Source organism: Rattus norvegicus, chromosome 1 (genome assembly GCF_036323735.1).
Source record: "Rattus norvegicus strain BN/NHsdMcwi chromosome 1, GRCr8, whole genome shotgun sequence".
Taxonomy (NCBI): domain Eukaryota; kingdom Metazoa; phylum Chordata; class Mammalia; order Rodentia; family Muridae; genus Rattus; species Rattus norvegicus.
This window is the reverse complement of record NC_086019.1, coordinates 219,128,508-219,151,183: the sequence shown is the minus strand read 5'-3', so window position 1 is coordinate 219,151,183 and position 22,676 is coordinate 219,128,508. Positions and strand designations below refer to the sequence as shown.

Genomic DNA, 22,676 nt, shown 5'->3' with positions numbered 1-22,676 from the left:
GAATAAGCAGTGGATAAAGGCTGCATTTCAGCAACACACAAACAGGAAAGTTAATCCTGAGGAAAATGTATGGCTTCTGGCATGAGATCTAGGGTTCTGAGAACAGCTGCATTTGCACAGTTATATACAGACTCTTTCTTTCTTGGAGAAATTGGCTCGTAACTGAAGTTCCTTGCTTAAATGTTATCCATCATCTTATGTTACCCAACACCAACATGAAGGTAGTCTGATGCCTGCCTCCAAACCTTTCTATAAGAGTTATTGATAATGCATAGCTCACACTATAGTGTGTATTATGTGTTCATCATAATGCCAGCCAGTTTTAGCCGTAGCTCTGTTATGTATACAACAGCTCTGGGTGGATGCTGTAGACATATATGAGGATACAAATTTAAGATACAAATAGTTTGTAAATCAGGATAATCAGCTTTAATAGTTCCCCTTTAAATTTAGGAAATTATTGATGTAGCAATAAAGATGACATTCAGCATATTCTGTCAGTTAACTGGAAATGAATCTGGTAAACATGACTTCTGATTTAGACAAAAAACAAAGTCTTCCCACCATGATGATAATGGACTGAACCTCTGAAACTGTAAGCCAGCCCTAATTAAAAGATTTTCTTTCGTGATCATGGTATCTCCCCTGCCAAGTGCAGACCGACAGGAGCAGGATGTAGATCACTCCTGAGAGACACAGCCAGAATACAGCAAATACAGAGGCGAATGCCAGCAGCAAACCACTGAACTGAGAATAGGACCCCCGTTGAAGGAATCAGAGAAAGAACTGGAAGAGCTTGAAGGGGCTCGAGACCCCATATGTACAACAATGCCAAGCAACCAGAGCTTCCAGGGAATAAGCCACTACCTAAAGACTAGACATGGAATGACCCTGGACTCTGACCTCATAGGTAGCAATGCATATCCTAGTAAGAGCACCAGTGGAAGGGGAAGCCCTGGGTCCTGCTAAGACTGAACCCCCAGTGAACTAGACTGGTGGGGGGAGGGCGGCAATGGGGGGAGGGTTGGGAGGGGAACACCCATAAGGAAGGGGAGGGGGGAGGGGGATGTCTGCCCGGATACCGGGAAAGGGAATAACACTCGAAATGTATATAAGAAATACTCAAGTTAATAAAAAAAAAGGAAAAAGAAAAAAAAAGAAATGTAAACAAAGAAAAAAAAGATTTTCTTTATAAGAGTTCATAGCAATAAAACCATAACTAAGATGTCCACCAACACACTTTCCTTGACACAACTCTCTATGTTTAATAGACTTCAAGCATCAGAAGTAATGTAGCAGGAAGAGATGGGACAATAAATGTCCAGGCTTGGCTTCTGTCCTCAACTCCTACCCTGATGCATCCATATTGTACTCTCAGTAACTTACTTACCCCTTGCTGTCCTTAGCACAAACCATTTAGCCCATGCCTGTGCAATCAACTGCAGACTTCATTTAGTCCTTCAGGTTGGCAATAGGTTGGGAAGCCAAGCCTTTGAAAGCCACATTGCATCATTTTCTCAGGGCAAAGAAGCGACTGGAAAACCTAAATTAGGCTGTTACTTGGTGTCTTCTTTTGATGTTTTATATATATTGTGTTTAATCTGATAAAGTATATGATCCATGTATAATGATGTATTTAACATATCTATGAAGCACCCAACAGAGGGGCAGCTACTTCCTTAAGACATTATAAGGAGAATTCACTTGCTGATCACTGAAGGAAAGGCAATAGACAGAGGGGAATAGGCACAGTAGTCAGAAAACATACTCTCCCTATTGCTAGTAAGGGTAGCAGAAGTTTCCAAATTTTGTACTATGGTTTCTAGGAGGAGCCATTTGGAGCAGATGATAAAGGAATGTTACATAAATCCTAGAAATATGAAGGGGCTAAATTACATGAGTCCAGTACCGAAGGGTATAGGCCTGCTTCAAACTCAGGAACTTAAGGGAAGTCTAGGAGCAATCTGACAAAAAGGAGTTATGGAGATCTGTTGGCCATTCACACTGCTTCCCCAGAGCACAGACAGCAGCTCTCTTTTGCAGCTGGCTGCCATTTATTCTCTCTTTTCAATCACCTTCACTCTTTGCTCACCATCCAATTACATCCCCCGGCCCACCCGACATCATCTTGTGTTTGAGTCCAGCTTCACATAGGTACACATATCCACTGGTTCCAGGCACAGGGCATGGGGAGATGCTGCAGTGAGTAACTCATTTTTTGCATAACAGTATTGCTTTTGTCAGTGTGAGAATAAACAGGAAAGCCACGTTTCTTCATAATCTGGTCTTGTGAATAGATAACAAAGGAGACAAGACCTTGGGCCCGGTACTGAGGCACGGTGCCTCCCATTCGCATCTCTCCAGTTTGGTCCATTAGAGTCCAAGATGCAGGGGTTCCCTCAGGCCCCAAGACACAGGAACTTGGGAAGTTCTTTATGCAGCGTTCGATGAATCTCTGACTCCTCTCGTTGCCACCAAAAAGCCAGAATTTATTCACCAATGCAGCATGGGTAACATCCAAAGATGAAAGTTTAAACATCTCTTGATTGCTATAGAGGACCCAAAAAGAAAAAGCAAAGTCTGTGAGTAGAAGGGTATATGTCATCCTATCCCTATTATCTTGAGAAACAGAGCATTGGAAGCAACAAATGCAAAGTCCTGGAATATAGACAGGCTTATACTAGAGGGACAGAAAGACAAGTATGGTTGGAGGAGATGAGTGAAAATGATAAAGTTCAGAGTAGTGGACAGTGGACTTTGCTCTTATAATGATGTAAACAAGGAGGAATGTGTCCTGAATTATACTTATTCTGATCATTTTTAATTAATTAATTTAATAATTATTCTGATCATTTTTTCCTTTCCATTATGTAATGATTGGAGTGGTAGGTATGAGGAGATGGATATACACATACTGGGGATCAGAACACTGTGGGAGATGGTCCTCTCCTTTCACTATGTCCATCCCAGGTATTGAACTCACTAGCTCAGGTAGTCAACCATGTCCATCAAAACCCTTACTTGATGAACCATCTTGCTGGCACTATTATAATTACAATATTTAAAAAGCTTATTATTTATAATTCCATGTATGTTTATGAATATGTGTGAGAGAGAGACATATGTTGGTTTTTACACACTGTTAGCTACCTTCACTCTACCCCTGCCCATACACACACACTCTAGTGGACATCTTTACAAAAAGTAAATTTTATTTCTTGTGTGTGGTGGGGAGATGTGGGCAACTAAATTTAATTAGAGTTGCTGGCATGAGCATAGATGGGGGTCATCTACTAGAGCATGGGCAGCAAAGATCAGAGAAAAATTAGGGTCAGGCAGTGAGGTTAGGAGAAAGATGTGAGGAATATACAGCAGGTCTTTTCAAACTCACATAGCCTTGGGCTTGCCACTTCCTGGTGATAAATTCTTTGTATCCAGCAGGGAAGGGAACAGTTTCCTAACTGTCTCTGATACCACATAGAGGATGTTTTCTGAGTGTTTGACTTGGAGAGAATGGATGCTTGCAAGATTTTGTATTGCTTTATTCAGGTGGGACTGGGAACCTAGATGGGGTTATAAGGAAACATACAGTGAACTGATAAGGAGAGAAGCAATGGTTGGTGCATTCAGTGGGCTCTCTAATGGGGTAGAAGTGTGAGATTTAAGATAACATCTTGATTGATTGTAGCTGTGCTGTCGCTGCTGCAGTGAGAATGACCATATATAGTCATGGCTGACATATGCTCCCTGTCTTACAAAATTGAAAACACAAAAGGGAATAAAATAACTCATAGTCACTTTGTGAGCAGACTAAGGCTGGAATGAAGTTTTTAAGCTACTAGATTGTATAGATTTAATAAATCAAAGAGGTTAAGTTTTAAAATATGATAGCTCATCTTCTGAGTTATGACCTCAGTGTTACAGATCATTGAAGTAATGATTCAGGATTTAACCATAATTCCTAGTATCTGTTTCCTGGTGTACTCTACTTCTATATCTCATATGACAAACATAAAAAATAGAATTATGCAAAAAGAAGCTTAACAGTGTTAGAACTTGGACCTTTCTCTTTTTGATCCTATTACCTTAAGACCAGCTTTGTTTAAATTAACCTAGGCTATCTGGCTAGCGACACATTGTGGCATCATCACAACAAAAAGATGGCACTGACTCACAGCCAGAACCAACATCTAGACATCTGAATAGGTCTATGGTGAAGCAACAAATTTAGAGTCATCCAATAGCACATGATACATGAACAAATGTACTACAGACTGCTCACAAAGCCCAAACTGAATTGATGCTTCACCTCAGTATGAATTTTCTATTATAGCAAACATTAACTGACCTACCCCCCCATTCTAGTTTCATACTATTGATGTGACACAACACCATAATGAAACTCAATTTGAGTCAAAGGGTTTATCTGGCTTATATTTTCAGGTCACAATCTATTACTGCAGGAAGTCAGGGCAGGAACTCAAGGCAGGAACCACAGAAGAACTGCTTGCTGGATTACTCTCTAGCTCATTCACATGCTCACATTCAATTAGTTTCTTATACTCTCCAGGATCACTTGTCTCGGGATGGTACTACACACAGTGGCCTGGGCACATCTACATTAATTAACAAAGCCAATATGATCTTGGCAATTACCCAAATCAGGCAACTTTTCCCAGGTGACTCTGACTTGTATCAAGTTGGCAATTAGAGCAACCAGGACACCAGTCATTACATTACGCTCTTCCTGTTCTTGTGTTTTGGAACTGTTATTACTCTGATATTTATGTCCAAAGACACAGTCTTAGAGAGGGGCAAGGCATAAGGATCAGATAGAGAGGAACAGATACATACCAACTTAGGAAGTCTGACTCTAAGAGCATGATTATCACCAGGGTTGTTGTCACTGGTGACCTGAGACACCATGAGTTGTCAATCTCACTACTGATGTGGGATTCCAAAGGTCAAGCTTCACTGTTAGACCTACTTTTCCTAAGGATTCTGGATTCGTCTATAAAATATGCCACACATTTCTGGGAATAGGAATTATTGTGGCGGTTTGCCTCAGTTGTCAACTTGACAAAAATTAGAACCATCTAAAAGATATACCTCTGGAAGAGTCTGGAAGAGTATTAACTGAGGGAGGAAGACTAGCTCTCAAAGTGGTTCACACCTTTATGGGTAGGCAGATGAAGAGAGGTCTCAGAAAAAAGTAAAGTCTACTGTCTACCATTGTTGCTATTGTCCTCTGTTGACAGCAGACTTGGTCTCTTCAGCCTTCCAAAGTGAACACGGTACCTTCCAATCTAGCAACACTGAATTTCAATTGTCACAGTATGTACCTTTGTGAATTGGGTAGTTGTGGAACAGTGAAAAGCGCCCTAGTTCCCAGTTGAGCTAAGGCTAGAAACCCCGGAGACCCTGAAGGGATGGCAGAACACCTTGTCTGTTCCTAGGCACTAGGTCCCTGTAACTAACTGCAGCTCCCCATAGATTTATGGCTAACAGTCATGTAAGGGCAACACCCCAAACCCCTCAACATGTAGAGGATGTGGCCTGTGGTCATGTACAATCAAGACAGATCTCCATTTTAATGAGGTAGCTAAAGGCCTGGAGAGCTAAGCCAATAAGCTTTCCTTCCCAGACAGTCCTCCTTGCCAAAGGTATTTAATCTCAGGCCCACCATGAGAAGTGGTGTATGGTTTTACTCATCCACTTTCTGCCATGACAATAAATGCCTTAAAACCATGGACTGCCTCTTTTCATCGGGATCTGCCGTGGGGAGCCATGGAGAAGGCCTTGTCTATAGACTCTTCATCTAATCTCCTGTAGAAGGCCTCTCTGTGCTCCCAGACATGACATCACCAAGCCAAACCCAAGCTCACCGCTGTCAAGCCAAAGACTCTTCCTGGGGAACCAGCAGGAGCTCCCCCTTTTTCCTCTGGCCTGGGCTAGATACAGCCTGTGGGCCCCCACTCCATTCTCAGCTCTTCCTTAGCTTCCAGCGGTGCCTGGATGTCCAAAAGCCTAGGAACTCCCACAGCCCTGGCCTCCTTGTAGGCCCAGGAACCCCAAGCCATCTCCAGCTGTTTGGCGCCTCACTGCACTTCCCTACCCCTGGAGCAGTGTCCCCAGGTTTCCCTAAGGCCCAACACCCGCCCAGCGACAATGTGGGGTAAGCCCGATCAACTCCCATGTCCTGCCTCCCTGAGCAGCTGTGCCTTGTGGGAGAGCAGATGTGGGACCCATAACCTGACGGGTAGCTACTGACTTCTCTGCCTCTCCAAGTTTAGAAATCCAGTATTGGACTACATAGTCCCTTTCATGTGAACCAAGCTAAGAAGTCTCCTTTTGTTATATACAAATATTTATGTATTCTACAGGTTCAGTTCCTCTGAAGAATCCTGTCTAGCAGTTTCCTTTTTACAAATAGAAATGATGATGCACATCTGTCTGAGGATGTGGTACTTGGTGGGGGAAGCACAGAAACCTTGTGAGACAAGACACAGAAGAAGGTCACAATCCCATTTCCCATTGCTCATACTTTGAATCTGCAAATGCTGTTTCCAGTTAATGACTTCTGAGGAGCCCAGGAACTCCTGACAGTTCTCGGGGTCTTTGGAGTAGATTTGGTAAGTGTTAGTGTAGAAATCAAGGTCATCTTTCATTTCCTGTTATCACAGAGAAAGGAAAAATAACACACATTGTTTATCATTCATGATTGTAGTGCTAGTTCCACTATAGTTTAAATTTTTAAAGTTTATTTTATGTTATTATTTTATGTGTGGGTGCCTGGCCTGCATGAGTGTCTGTGCACTTCATGCATGCTTATTGTCAAGGAGGACAGAAGACGGCTTGCATTTCCTGCAACTGTAGTTACACATGTGAGCCACCGTGTATATGCTGAGAATGAAATAGGATTCTCTATTAAAGCAGTCAGTGCTCCTAAGCACTGAGCCATCTCTGCTGCTCTATATTGTAATGATTTTAAATAATAAAAGATTGTTCTTTTTATTCGTATGATCCTATTATTTCTGAAGTATTTAAATTGTGAGATCAAGATCAAAGTTTCAAATAAGGTTAGAACATTACAGAATAATATCATCTGCTACAAATGTATTACATTAACATTTAAATCAAGAGCACAGAATCAAGAACACAGACATTTAGATTTTTGTTTTTGTTGGAAGATTGAAGGAAAGCTTCTGTTGTGAGAGGAAATTTTACTGTAAGTCAGATATCTTCAGAACATATAAATCTGAACATTCTAGCATTGAATTTGGCGCAGATAATTCTGAGTTAAAAAAGGTATGTATGTAATAAAACCAAACAGGAGTACAATAATAAACATTCCCTTTACAAATTCTACAAGGTGGAAGAGGAAAACATTAACACAATTAGGGTAGAATTAAAAAAATATTTAAATAATATTAAAGCTGCAGAAGCAAACGCGTTTACAAGTCAGCAATAATATGATGTATTTTGTTACTTTAGTTCAGGTACAAAATTAAATAGTTTTACTTCAGTTTTGTTTTTACTATTAATGCGAATTTCTTTGATTGTTGAATATAGGTGCTTATCAATATCCTACTTCATACTAAAGACATAATCCATGCTTATATTTTATATTATCTTTATTTGTATGTCATACCTTTAAACTTTTGATGTTCTGAAATTATAGATCAAATTATTTATTAGTTTTATGCACATCTTGAAGTATAGACAAGGATTAAGAGTGGCAATGGTCTTCTGAGAAGGGAGATGACAGATACTTTTGTTGGATGGGCAGCACAGATTATGATTACACAAGTCAAAATGATTGTAATATGGTTATAATGCTATTGAAAGAGAGATTGTGTGCCTTTCTCTCTCTCTTTCTCTCTCTCAGTGTGTGTGTGTGTGTGTGTGTGTGTGTGTGTGTGTGTGTGTGTGTGTGCTGTACATGTGTGTAGTTATGTGTGGAAGACAAATGAAAACCTTGGGTGCCCTTCCTTAGGTGTCAACCATGTTTTTCCCCTGGACTCTATCATTGGCCTAGAACATGCCTAGCAAATTATGTGGCTGGCCAATGAGCCCATAGATCCTCCTGTCTTGTCTCCCTCACCCTAGGATTACAAGCACACACCTGGGATTTCTGAGTGGGTTCTGAGGCTCAAACTCTGGTCCTCATGCTGTCATAGCTATCACTCCCATCCTAGGCAATGTTATTTTGATTGGGCTATTGCCGTACAATTGGTCTACCATAAATTGAAATGCCATTGTGGAATATACGGTTATGTGTGTATAGCTAATTAAAATATACAGTTGTAAAACTTTTGTTATAAACCCTTTTCATCTTTCTCACCATAACAGAATAACATGTAATCAGTCAAAATGCTGTAAATAGATCTCTTTAACTTATTATTTCTCATTAACTGTAATTTTATAAGTTTTCATGAATATTATCCCAATTTTGAGTAGCACCTCAGTCTCCAGAAATTATCATTATACTCTTATACTCTTGGCTTCTATGGAATCATATCTGTTTTGAGATTATAATATAATTACATTATTTCCTTCCATTTCCTCTTTCCCATCCTCCCATGTATTTCTTTTTTTTTTCAAATTCATCGCCTCTTCTTTTCATTAATTTTTATTAGGTGTACATATGTATATTTATATACATGTATATTCTTAAATATAACACACGATAGGCTCTGTTAGATTCTACATGAATGACCACAAAAGTTTATTTGTTCCACACCTGTCACTTTACCTGTTCTTGAGGGCGGACAACCACTGTGTTAAAATCAGGCCACTTGTCTACTAGGGCTTTTAGATTGAATGGGTTTCCATGGTTCACATGATAGATGGTCCCATAGACCTGCAAGTAGGTAAGATGTTCGTTTGCTGAGAGGAATGAACCTACCTTCCGTAATCAGGATAGAAGTTATTCCCATGAAATTATAACAGTTCGTAATTACAAGGAGCTAAGGAAGAATACAGGCCAAACAATCTCACACATTATTTCTTTCAACTTCTGTTGAAAAAAATTTCAATTATGAATAGTAACATATATAATAAACAAATAAAATGAACAATTTTTAAGAACAACTTTCTCTGAAAAATCTCACACTGCCTTTAAGAGAAAGTGTATGTGACTAGTAAGACTAAAGAATTAAGCATTCCCTTATGAAATCTGAGAAGCTGAGAAAGCCACCATATCTCACTAAATGAGTTCAACGCTTGGGCTTGACCTTTGTGCAAGGTGCCAAATAAGGGTTTATTTCTACATACAGACAGCCAGTTAGACCAGCACCATTTATTGAAGATGCTTTCTTTTCCCCATTGTATAATTTTGGCTTCATTGTCAAAGATCAAGTGTGCATAAGTGTGTGGTTTTATTTCTCACTCTTTGATTCTATTTCATTGATCAACATGCCTGTCTCTGTACCCTTCCTCCTTACATGAATTAGAATGGCTAAAATCAAAATCTCAGGTGACAACACATTTTGTCGAGAATGTAGAGAAAGAGGAACACTCCTTCATTGCTGGTGAGACTGCCAACTAATAAAACCACCCTGGAAAGCAATCTGGAGGTTCCTCAGAAGATTGGAAATAGAGTCACCTAAAGACCCAGCTATACCACCCTTGAGCATATACCCAAAAGGTGCCCCACCAAACCACAAGGGCATGGGTTTTACTATGTTCATAACAGCCTTATTTGTGATAGCCAAAAGTTGGAAATAACCCAGATGTCCTACGACAGAAGAATGGATACAGAAAATGTGGCTCATTTATACAATGGAATACTACTCAGCTATTAAGAAGGAGGACATTATTAGTTTTTCAGGGAAATGGGTAGAAGTAGAAAATATCATCCTGAGTGAGGTAACTCAAACCCAAAAGGACATGCATGGTATGTACTCACTGATAAGTGGATATTAACCAAAAAAGTACAAAATACCCAAGATACAATCTATAGAATTCAAAAAGGTTAACAAGCCGAAGGGCCCAAGTAAGGATGCCTCAATCCCACTTTGGAAGGAGAAGAACGAAATCAAAGTATGTGGGGAGAGAAGGAGAGACCTGGGTGGGAAAGGCGACAGGGAGAGGAAGAGGGGAACATGATCAGGTGTTGGAGGGGAACAGGAGTGAAGCCCTGAGGGCCAGCAGAAAATATAGAAACAGACAACCTCAGAATGTACCAGAGACCTGGAAGGTGAGATACTCTCAGGACTCAAAAGAAAGGACCTTAGATGAAATGCCCTATAGTGCGGAAATGGAACTTGTAGAGTCCACCTCCAGTAGAAAGGCAGGGCATCAAGTGGAGGGATATGGTTGCCATCCCACAGTCAAAAACTCTGACCCATGGCTGGAGAGATGTCTCAGTGGTTAAGAGTACTGACTGCTCTTCCAGAGGTCCTGAGTTCAATTCCCAACAACCACATGGTGGCTCACAACCATCTGTAAAGAGATCTGATGCCCTCTTCTGGTGTATTTGAAGACAGCTACAGTGTACTTATATATAATAAATGAATAAATCTTAAAAAAAAAAAGAAAACTCTGACCCAGAATTGTTCCTGTATGAAAGAACTGCAGGGACAAAAATGGAGAAGAGCCTGAGGAAAAGGAGGACCAATGACAGGCCCAAATTGAGATCCATCTCAAGGGGAGGCCCGAAGGCTAACACTATTACTAATGCTATGGTGTGTTTTCAAACAGGGTCTTATCATGACTGTTCTCTGAAAGGCTCAACAAGCAGCTGAAAGAGTCAGATGTAGATATTTACTACCCAACCAATGGACAGAAGCTGGTGACCCCTGTGGTTGAATTGGGGAAAAGCTGGAAGAAGGAGGAGGGTGAACCTATAGGAAGTCCAGCAGTATCGACTAACCTGGACCACCGTGATCTCTCAAACAGTGAGCCACCAACCAGGCAGCATACACCAGCTGATATGAGGTCCCCAACACACATACAGCAGAGGACTGCCTGGTCTGGACTCAGTCAGAGAAGACGCACCTAACCCTCAAGAGACTGGAGGCCACAGGGTGGGGATGTCCTCTTGGAGACTGGGGGTGGGGAGGAACAAGGTATGAGATGTGGAACAGTCAGAGCATGGACTGGGAGGGACATAAAGTCTGGATAAAAAAAAGTTAAAGAATTAAAAAAATTTAAAAAGCAACCTACAAATAAAGGGATGCTAATATTTTTCTACTTTATAAAAAGGCAGTGACCAATCTGCTAGAGAAAGAGATTAATTCATTCATCTTATGTTAGATGGTGATACATTTATAGGAAAGTTTTCTTATAGAGTAGCACAAATCTGGAAATATTTTTTCTCTAAGGAACACACATGCGTGCACACAAAAGCAAACATTCGTATGTTCTTACACATGGGCACAAAGACACAGAAATATACATACAAATGAAATACACTTGAACTATCTTACACACATATAAACACTCACACAAGTATACATATTCAAACATATATATATGTATATATATATAGAAACATCACACACACATACACAGCATACACAAACACAATTTACTGAAGCTTCACTGGAGTTGACTTCATTTCACAAAAAAAAATCAAGGAACTGAACTCACCATTAGAGAAATGTAATCATTTATATCTCTACTTGACTTGGTAAACCCGTCTTTAATAAGTTGTAATGGGTTTGGAGGGGGAGGGAAAAACAGTAGGTAACCCCAAAACAGCTTGACATACATTAAGTTCAGAGCACAGACTAACTTCAAATACACTCAATATGGTTTACCTTTCACATGGCAAACATTCTTCTGAAATTGTCAGAGAGTTAGAGATTAAAAGCTTCTTTTTTAAAAAAGTTGTTTAGAAAGTCATTCAGGATACTCATATTCTTTTTGACGTGGGCTCCACGGGAATATTGCATTGAAATCCTACTTAGACAAGCTGCTTCTTAATTACAGATGTTATTAAAAGGTGATTAAATTTGTTTTTAGAAAGAAGAGAGTAAAGAGATTACCTGAATCAGGTGGGGATTTTCATCCACAGTTCAGAACTTAGATAGGGAAAAATTAGTCACTACCTCCAAGTTGAGAGTTGTGATAAATGTCTGTAACACCAGGGAGAGTGAATGCAGACATATATTATAGAAGTTATGAAGGTTAAATAAAAATCTGTAGCTCTAGGTAGAGAGCTTAACAGATTGAGATATTTTGGGCAAAAGTCCTGGTTTGATATGTTGCTTATTGATACTGGAATTGATAGAAAGTATTTGGTTTGTTTTATAAATTACCCCCCTAAAGTCCATATGGCTCGTTGATGCTGGCTAGCGAGGGTTTGTGGTTACTTTTGATATTTACCAGAACAGGAAGCTCAGATTCTCTTAACGTGGGCTCCATGGGAATTTTGGGCTAATGTCCTGATATCACAGAGCACAAAAGCCTATCAGGCTCATTGTTTAGCTTACTTCTTTTTGAAAAAATTGCTTAGTCTTCATGATGGGTGTGACTTTGAGTTTTATGGTTATATTATTACTCTGGGAGAGAGAGCAAGATACAAACTTTTCTGGTTTCAGACTAAGGAACACAGTATTTTGGGAGAAAGATTTTGTCTTTGTATTTTAAAAAGTGTGATTAGGCTCTGGAAACCTTACAGAATCATACTGATCAGATTTGATAGAGGTAGACAGCCTAAAATATTTATTCAGGAGAATCAAACAAAAAGATATCTGGATTCTAAACTTTTGTCTTGAGAGTTGTATTTTACAGAGTGTGCCTACTTGGATTCCTGGTCTCAAGGACTTTCATCTGGGTCCAGTCAGGACACATCGGCTACAACATTTGCTTCATTCTTCCTACACCCTACTCCCAAGGATATCTCAATGCCCATGTACAGCTTGAAGAAGTTATGGAGGAGTCATCGCCCCAATTCCCTGGACTTTGGGGAGGCTGAAAGTGGTTATTCTAAAGTTGTTTTTATGAGGAATTTGTAATTGGTTGTAATTTAACAGGGAGGAATTAGCTAGATTGAGTTGTACAGGCATAATCTCATTTGGTAACTAAGATAAATCATATCTTTGTTTTGATATAGAATTTGTTAAAAGAGTTTAAAAGTACAAGGTTTAGAGCCAGTCTTTCTATTGATGACATTACAAACTTCTGAGTTGATTACACATGTGAGTTAAGGGCCAAATAGCAAACATATTGTGAGAGCACTTTCAAGATATTAGGATATAAAGACAATAGTACAGATTGTCTTATATAGTAGATCGTTTTCAAAAACGTCAGAAATCCACAAAATTTGAGATTTAAAGTTATTTATCTTTTGTTAAGACATATCTGATCCTAACAGTTCCCTTTTGGCAGATTTAATGAAGAATTTGAACATCTCTACCTCTGGATGAGGCAATACTTTGTGGCTAGACAGCCACTGGACAAAACTGCCTGTTTCATCTGCAGACTAATACTGTCCAGAAAAGGACAAATTATGCAGAATAGTTTGCTGATAAACCCTGCCAAGACAGGGTGATCAGCCCTTCAAAATCTTCATTTCAAGAGTCTGTCAGTTGATTTTGGGCCAGAAGACTGAAGACTTGTGCTCACATGTTGCTAACAGGGGACTGTGCTAGTAGAGATTTGTCTCTATAACCTCTCAGTTCTAGAAGCCGTGTTAGGCTTTCTATGTGTATAGATATTTGGTCATTTTCAGATTTCTGACAGGGTTAAAGACTGATTACAGTCTCATAGCCTACCAGGCTACATACATATACATATTTTATATACATATACATATATTATTGGATAATTATCAGATAGTATACAAGCTAGCCAAGATATAATATAGATTTTAAGCCTTTCTTAAGCTAGAATGGATAATTAAACATTCTGTTTAACTGAAATAGTGATGGACTGGGTACTGAAAATATCATATGCTTTATAAATTATAGAATGGTAGTAATTGTACTCAATTTATATGTAAGTAAAAAGGCTTTTTTACTGGACAAAAATGGGGAAATGTTGTGGTTTGCCCTAAAGTTATCTGTATTTTGTTGCTAATTCCACTGCCCCAAGGACAGCTGCCTAGTCACTTTCTCAGAACTCAGGTGACTTCACCAGAACCACTTCCCCATTGAATTTGTAAAGTACAGGTGAGGGGCAGGTACAGGATAGAAGGAGGCCTGTCATTGGAGGAGAAGGAAGGATGGGCGGGAGAGAAGTTTGAAGGAAGAGGAGGAGATTAGAGGAGAAAGGAAGAGACAGGAGATAGGAGAAGGAGAGAAGCCGTGGCAGGACATTATGGCAGGTGATGTATTGACAATGTGGCAGAGATTCTGCTCTGTGTATTTACAGGTTGTTATGAATGTTCCTAAGGGATGGATGGTACCAGGTCTTGTATGTTTAAGTGGGCAATTATATCTTATCAATTGGGTCAAGGATTATTGTGTTGTGTGTTCTTTTATGTGATGGTTTGAGTGTAGGAAAGTGTGTGGTGGCAGGAGACTCTGGGCTGCCGAGGAGTTGGGATGTGTTTCTGCCAAGATACCTAGCAGGTATCTTATGGCACCATGGTGCAGACCTAGCGAGGAAAAAGACAACCTATACCTCTTATATTTATTATATTTTTACAACAACATGAAATGAACTAATTAAACATTAATATGTACCCTCAGTCAACTGTGGTGGAAAACTCCAGGAAATATTAAGGGTTGTTAAGGAGGGGTTCTTGAGAAGAAGCAGCAGAAAAACTTCAGAGAGCAGAGGGTAAAGTCCATGTGTGCACACGACTGTGCTGCAACTCACTGCTGGTGAGACATGGGGGAAAAGCTGCCCCTTCTTAGTCTTACATTTATTTATTTATTTATTTATTTATTTATTTATTTATTTATTTATTTGTGAGATATGTGTCTGTCATAGGAGTTACTTCTTTCCTTCCACCAAATGGGATTTAGAGCTCAAACTGAAGCTGTCAGGTTTGCAGGCAGGCACCTGTCTCCCAAGCTGTCTTGACTACCATAATCCATAGTATGTTAAATTACTTATTTATATCTCCATATTAATTTTTATGGAGTTAAGGTCTCACTATGTGTCTCTAGCTGGCCTCAAACTCACTATGACACAATGGCCTTGAATTCGCAGAAAACCACCTCTTTCTTAACTCCAAAGTGCTGAAATTAAAGTTAGGTACTATCGTACCTGACTGCATCTCCATATTCTTAACCAGTGACATAGAGAGAGTAGAAAATATATTGAAAAGAAAATCATAAATTAAGTGGGAAAATTTGAGATATAGGTTTGCTCAAAATAAAATCACATAGGAATTTGGGAGATGGCTCAGTGGATAAAGTGCTTACCATACAAGGGTGATGATTAGAGCTCAGAGTTCTAACCCCTGTACCGACAAAGAAGCCTAGTAGTTCTTATGGCCTACTTGAATCCCATAGCTTGTGAGGCACAGACAGGGAAATTTCCTGGACAACCTGACTAGCTACACTAGCTGAATTGCTGAGCTCCAAGTTCATCAAGAGAATCTATCTCAATAGATAAGGTGGAGAGTGATGAAGAAAAACACTGGACATAAACCTTGGGACTCCTTGTGTATACACACTTTCTATCTATGCATGTACATACCATACACATCAATCTTACTACATATGCATGTATATACACACACATCAATCACACCATACATGTACACACACACATATTAGTCACACCGTACAAGCATATATATTCACACACATTAATCACACCACACATGCATACATACACACACATTAGTCACATCATACATGCATGCATATTCACACACATATCAATCACACCATACATGCACACACATAGTGAAACATAAATGTTAAGCTCTTTTGCATACACTTTATCCTTGTTGCCCTTAGCATTTTCTAAGTCACCTTTAAGGATTCAGGAAGGTACTTCTTCAAGGATTTCTCCAGCATTTGTAGCATCTGTGCACCTTGTAATGGAACAATCATGATGACACTTTAGCCTAAAGAAATAATAAGTGGACATTCATTAATGACAGGGACAAATGTTCTGTATAAATAGCCAAATCTCCCCTTCAATAACATCCTTACCAGCTCCAAAGAAACATAAGACTTTCAGGGAACACAAGAGTCACTCTCTGACTTCTCAGTTCCCCCTTCTGCCCTTGGATTCATTGTATACTGAATGAATTCTATTCTTTTGAGTTTCTGTTGTATCAGTGTTTCTTCTGGTGGAGTGGTTATTCCTGCCTGTCAACTTGACTATATCTGGAATGAACTACAATCTATAATTGGAAGGCTCACCTTTGATCCTGATCTTGAGACTGGGAGATACAAGTTTCTGACCTGGATCTTGACATGGAGATCTTGAAGCATAGTGGCTATGAATCCCAGGAGACTAAGGCAAAGAGTTCAAGGTCATCTGGGACAAAGCAAGTCCCAGATCCAGGCGTGGTGGTACACACTTTTAATCTGGAACACACCTTCTGCAGGAGACCTATGTAAGGACATTGGAAGAAGGAAGATCCCCCCTCTTCTTCGCCTGCCTGCCTTGTGGGACTGAGCAACTGCTAGATCCTTGGACTTGCATTCACAACTGCTGCTGACCATCGTTGGGGAGTTGGACTACAGACTGTAAGTCATCAACAAATTCCCCTTACTATATAGAGACTACCCATAATTTCTGTGACTCTAAAGAACCCTGACTAATGTAACTGGCATCTCCAGTAATGGTGTTACTCAGGAAGTCCCCTAACCTTGATTTCATAGAAGGTAGATGGGATGATGGCACCATCTGGCTCACAGAGTGTTTATGGGGCTGAATTGAGTGAGTAACTAACATACAATATATCAGAAGAATCGGTCATGTAAGCAATGCTCTACTGTTTTATTTTATTGCCAGTGTTCCTTTTCCTCCTCTTTCTTCTCATGTGAGTTAATATTGCATGACGTTTTGATCTAATTTTTAATGTAGGGTTCTTTGACATATTTTAGATATAAACAAGAAAGTTTTATAATGGTTGCATTCCAATGGCTATTCTCATCCTATCATTTTTCTGTGGTTTTCATGTATAGTTCTAAGCCTCATCCTTGAGTCTATGATATATACTAGAAAATACTATGTAAAGGCTTACAAGGTGGCTCATTGAGAAAGATGCTTGCTAATGATTAAGTTTGATCCCCAGGATCCACGTAGTAGAAAAAAGAGAATCAATTCCCATAAGCAAGCTCTACTTTTACTTCAACTGGATGTTGGAGTATGAGCATCATCTGCAATCAATCAATCAATTGATCAATCAATATTGACTCACCACATCATGTTGGTCCCATAGCGGCCTAACTATTTAGAAGGGGAAAGAAATGTATGTCACAATGTTATGTAATGAAATAGTGATATTTGGAATACAGAAAAATAACTTCTCAGTAAAGACAAAAAGAAAGTACACTGGAAAGAATTAGTATTGAAACTGGCCAACAAGGCAACTGTGTGGGTTTTTAAAAGCAGGGAAAAGTTTTTCTGCTTTTGAGCATTAGGATCTAGATTTATCTTTCTACATAAAATAGTCAAATAATATTCTAGTCTGATTTTGGTCATCATGGTAAAACATTCCAACCAAGTGCAATGAACCAAGTTCAAGAAATGAACGGTTTTGTTTCAACTTTCAAGTTACTGTCAAAAGCTGAGGAAAGTCAGGGCACAAACCCAAGCAAGAAATTGAAGCAGAAACCATGGAGAAATCCTGCTTGATGACTTGCTAACAGGCTCATGCTTTCTTATCCATTCCATGACCAATGCCCAGGGAATGGTATGGCCCACAGTGAGGTGCCCTCCTTCATCAATTAAGAGTAAATGTTATTTACCATAGACATGCTCACAAGCCAGTGTGATCTGAGCAGTTTCCATTAGATGATTTTAGACTGGGTTGAAGGTTGGCATACAAGTTGCCAGATGACATAGTAGTATGATCTTGGAGAAAGGAAAATGACAAGAGGCTAGAAATGTTGGTTTACTTGCCAAGCTCCTTGTCTAGCATGTATCAGGCTCTGGACTCTGTTTCCCACAACCAATTGCATCAGCTTAATTTTTAAAGAAGTGTACAGTTTCAGTCACTTGGGGAAAAGCAAAGTCACTGGGGAAAGAAATAACTTGAGTATATGGAAATTGGAGTTTGAGTGGTGTGTGTGTGTGTGTGTGTGTGTGTGTGTGTGTGTGTGTGTATGTGATTTGTGTGTGTGAGAGAGAGACAGAGACAGACAGACAAAGACAGAAAGACAGAAGAGAAAAGAAGAAAGAACACTAGCTAAAACAATAAATAAAAACAAAACCTAGAATAAAAAAGCATTTTAAATGACCAAGACAGAACTCATGAAACTGAAAACAATGGAACATTTAACACAAAAACACACAGCATGTGATTAGCAGCAGGTTAGACAGGGACAGAGAAAGAACAATAGTCAAAGACATTGTTGACAGTATCTACAGAGGAGCACAGAGAGGGAATTTTGAGACTCTTAATTGTAAAGATAGGGAAAGGAGTTTCAGCACTTAAACTGCTCTTCCAGAGAACCCAAATTCAGTTTACAGCACTCTTATCAGCACACATTGGCCTTTACCTCCAGTTCCAAGGGATCTGACATCTCCCTTTCACCTACATGGGATCCATTCATGTGACACATGAACAAACACATTTAAATAAAAATAAAATAAAATGTTGCTTACCTACAAATATTTCTAATCAATCATGAAACCCTCATGTTCTAGTTATGGGACAGGGATGATAAAATTCACGTAAGTGTAAGCTTACTATTAATAGAAAGCTAAAGTTAACAAGACAGAATACCTTGGCGTAGGATAAAGAAATAGATCAATGGAATAAAATCAAAAGTCCAGAACAGGCTGCATAGTTGTAAACAGAAGTTCTAAGAAAAACACCACACCTACATTAAATACTCCACAAGACTGGATGACTAATCAGAACTCTGTGGCTGTGGAGAACAGAGATATTGTAAATTCAGAGTCAAAATTATCTCTAGCTATCTTTAGAACTCTTGCAGCCACACATTTCTTACTGCTGTGTCTGATCTAAGACTCTTTTGATGTGTTAACTGTCGGGAAAACTTTGGGGACTGTTATTAATGTAGGAGACTCTGACATCTTCGAACCCAAAAGCTATGATTGTAATCAGATAGCAACTGAGACCTATAGCAGAAATGGCTCCATTTTGCTGTGACCAAGCCTATATGATGTTTTCACTCACACACGTGGAAATTGCTTTGACTTATGACCTTTAAAGTAATGTGACTAAAGGACTTCATGAAATGTCTTCTATGTCAGAACATGTTATTTGTAACATGAATTGATGGTCCCAGATCATGGACACATATTTGACTCAATAATTCTCTTTTACTCCCTTTGAAGTGACAGCTGTATTTTGCACGGACACTGTGATTGAAGACTTCTAAGCAGTTGGGTGAGGTACAACACTAGACTTTCAACAGTTGGTGCCGATTGCCATTGCTAAGTAGTCAGGGTGACTACTATTGGGTTCAGATAGTGAGAAATTTTCCACTGTGAGTTTTGAGAGAAAGACTGAATCGACTTGCTCTTATACTTCTTTCGGTCCTCTTGAGTCATTAATTTAAACAAAGCTTCCTATTTTATTTTCTGTAATTTATAGTCTTAGATTCTTCTTCAGTTGGTATGATAAATGATTTCAACAAAATTGACTGAGAGGGGAATATTTTTGTTTTGGTTCCCTGATCAGGATACAGTGCAACATGGTAGGGAAGCCACAGCAGTGGGAAAGTGAAGCAATGATCTCATTATATCCACACTTAAGAAGCAGAAAACATGTACGGTGCTTAGTTCTTTTTCTATACGTACAGCCCAGGATACCTTACCTAGTCCCATCCAGAATTAATTAACGTAATCAAGATAATCCGCACAGGAATACTCCAAGGTCTATCTTCCACATGGTTCTAGTTTCTGCCAAAATGACAATACCAACCACCACATTTAAAAATTTAAGAAAACAATGTTTTAACAGAAAAGTAATATCAGATAAGGCCATTATATGACCATAATGTAGTCAGACCAAGACCAAGAACAATGAACCTAACATCGTATCTAACAATCAAGTTTCAGCAAAGACCAAAAGAAAGATCATCTGTAAATGTAACCAGTACCGTGTCCCAGGCAACATATCTAGTTCACATGCAGCTGTTACTTTTTTTTTCTTTCCTTTTTTTCCGGAGCTGAGAATCGAACCCAGGGCCTTGCACTAGGCAAACGCTCTACCACTGAGCTAAATCCCCAACCCCTGCAGCTGTTACTTCTATACCTTCCATGTTGCATGAAGAAACATATTAGAATCACACAAATTATGGCAGGGCACAAGCTGGAGTTGCAATAGTCCCCTTGGGTGCTTCTCCAAAGCTCTCATCTCAAGGCCCACACACATACTTGTTGAAGGTACACCGTACTTCACCTAGCTTGTTTCTCTTGCAGGGACAGAAAAGAAACCCATTTCATCAGAAAGGCAACAGCTAGAAGTTGTCAACAGACTGAACCACTAAAGAATGAGGCCATTCACTTTGACTTCCCAAATCTTAGCACTGTCTCTTTCATGGGCTTTCTCAGCACCACTGGCTATACCAGGAGTTACATGAGACTAAGATGCCAGTATAGCTTTATGTTAAATCCTTGATGTGTGAAATCGCTGGGTTTTGTGCATGGTGTGATTTAGAATCAATTTTGAGGAAGTACCAATCATGGAGCCCAGTAAACAGGATGGATTCAAAGCCATGGGATTCATATGCCTATAGTGACATTTTTCAAGAAGCCTGACACACTGTAGTCAGTAGCACTGATCAACTTATAAATGAACTCTGGAGTTGTTGACCCTGCCACTCCAGGAGTGGAAATTAAAAGGATGAAAGAATTGTAAAAGAACAGAACAGCCCTAAACAGAAGTTTATAAAGTTACACAAACACAGGTATAAAACACAGTTGAATAAAATTTCAGCTTTCAGGTATAGGGGAAGCAATCTTAAATATAAGCTAACAAAATACCATAACTCTACAGCATTGACCCCATACCTGCAGGAGTGATATACAGAGAGAAAGTATCAAAGTACAATCAAAACGTTCAGTACAGGACATAAAATAGCTTCTAAATAACACAAAAAAAAAACGAGTTTTAAAGAAAAAAACAGGTAAATTCAAAATTAGGCTGCCTTCAGATGCAACCTTGAACATAAAATTTTCTTGCCATTTGACTACTAATTAAAACACTGTGGTATGAATTCTCGCTTTCCTCTCTGACTTTAATTTTAATAGTCCTCTTGTCCATCAGGTGCAGAGAAACCTACCTACCTGTAATGAAAATGGGAGGAGTGAGCACAGTGACGTTGTACTTCCATACGGTAGGTCCTATATTTACCCACTTCCAAAAACCACACAAATATTTCCACACTTCCTTGCACAAAAGAAACATCTAAGAATTTTCCATAGCACTTGACAAAGTACCTTTTACAGAAGACATGCATGCCATGTGTTTCTTCAAGTGAAATTAGTATTTTTCCCTTAGACATTTTTTGGTACATATTCTGGGATTCATGTAGTATGATCATTTTTATATCATTCACTTGAGAGGACAAAAATGTTAAAAAGCAACAATGGACTTCTAAAAATCACATTGTTATGGTGTGTGTGTGTGTGTGTGTGTGTGTGTGTGTGTGTGTGTGTGTGTGTTGTCAAAGTGAAGCAAATGACATTTATGTCAATAGATATGGATAATCTTGTTTGTATGTTTGGCTAGCACAGATGACACCCTGGCCTGGAAGAGGGCTCAGCAGGTAGAGGTGCTTATGCATAAGTTCGGTGATCCAGGTTTGATCTCCAAAGACCACAAAAAGATGGTAGGGGAGAATCAACTCTGTAGAGTTGTCTCTCTACTGTCCTTCACAAATGGTCTGTAGCACATGTGCCCCCAATAAAACAGAGAGACAGACAGACAGGAAGACAGGCAGAAGGATGATAGACAGATAGATAGATGATATTTTTGAAGAACAGCTAGCATGTATTCATTTTCTATCACATACAACCATTTTATGATCTAGAGTTCTTGTGTGTTCATTTGGCCTCCAAACTCATTCATCCTACAGATCTGCTACTCTGAGACAAATCCTCACCTGGAAAGCTGTCTCAACAGTCTTCATAAAAATGGACTTCTGGGAGGTGAAGTCCCTTCCGATACAGTAGGTTCAGTGAGAACCTGAAGAGTGAGTGAGCTTTGGTGTCTCTTCCAGAAATTAACTGAACTGAGACCGGAAATGTGGACCTTGCTCTAAGTACACTGACAAAAACTTCTGGTTGTCAGCTCTCCAGAATCTAATCCTTCCTTCCTTTGCTGGTCTCCTGCTTTAGGAATTGGCTCTGCAAGATGAGGGTGACATTTGCCCTATGAACTTCTCTCTTCCAAACATCACCTTGCTCTTTGTCCCCACTTGCCATTAATATGCAAACCAAAGTTACCATGAGCCAGCAGGGTGGAAAGGGGTAGTTAGGTAAGCAATACCCTCTTTCTTCCAGTTCCTGTGTGTGTGTGTGTGTGTGTGTGTGTGTGTGTGTGTGTGAATATTTTATTTTATTGGATTTTCAGTTTACATTTCAAATGTTATCCCCTCTCCCACTTTCCCATC

At 39.4% G+C, this 22,676-nt stretch overlaps 1 protein-coding gene across 9 annotated transcripts; it reads right to left on the bottom strand.

Annotated features, from left to right (window-relative positions):
* Window positions 1-1,568: 1,568 nt before the first annotated feature.
* Glyat (glycine-N-acyltransferase) lies at window positions 1,569-22,386 on the bottom strand. 9 transcript variants are annotated; one of them, XM_063286980.1, is made up of 8 exons: window positions 22,167-22,386; window positions 19,875-19,959; window positions 16,278-16,470; window positions 15,882-15,976; window positions 8,756-8,863; window positions 6,545-6,671; window positions 3,392-3,563; window positions 1,569-2,549 (listed from the first exon to the last, which is right to left on the bottom strand). In XM_063286980.1, the coding sequence occupies exons 4-8, from the start codon at window positions 15,960-15,962 to the stop codon at window positions 2,147-2,149; spliced, it is 891 nt and encodes a 296-aa protein (XP_063143050.1). In that variant the 5' UTR covers window positions 15,963-15,976; window positions 16,278-16,470; window positions 19,875-19,959; window positions 22,167-22,386; the 3' UTR covers window positions 1,569-2,146. The 9 variants fall into 9 exon arrangements, 8 of the variants coding, with proteins under 8 accessions (XP_063143050.1, XP_063143049.1, XP_063143048.1 ...); XM_063286979.1 differs by having other exon boundaries at window positions 16,278-16,459; XM_063286978.1 differs by having other exon boundaries at window positions 16,278-19,959.
* Between the last annotated feature and the right edge of the window lie 290 nt (window positions 22,387-22,676).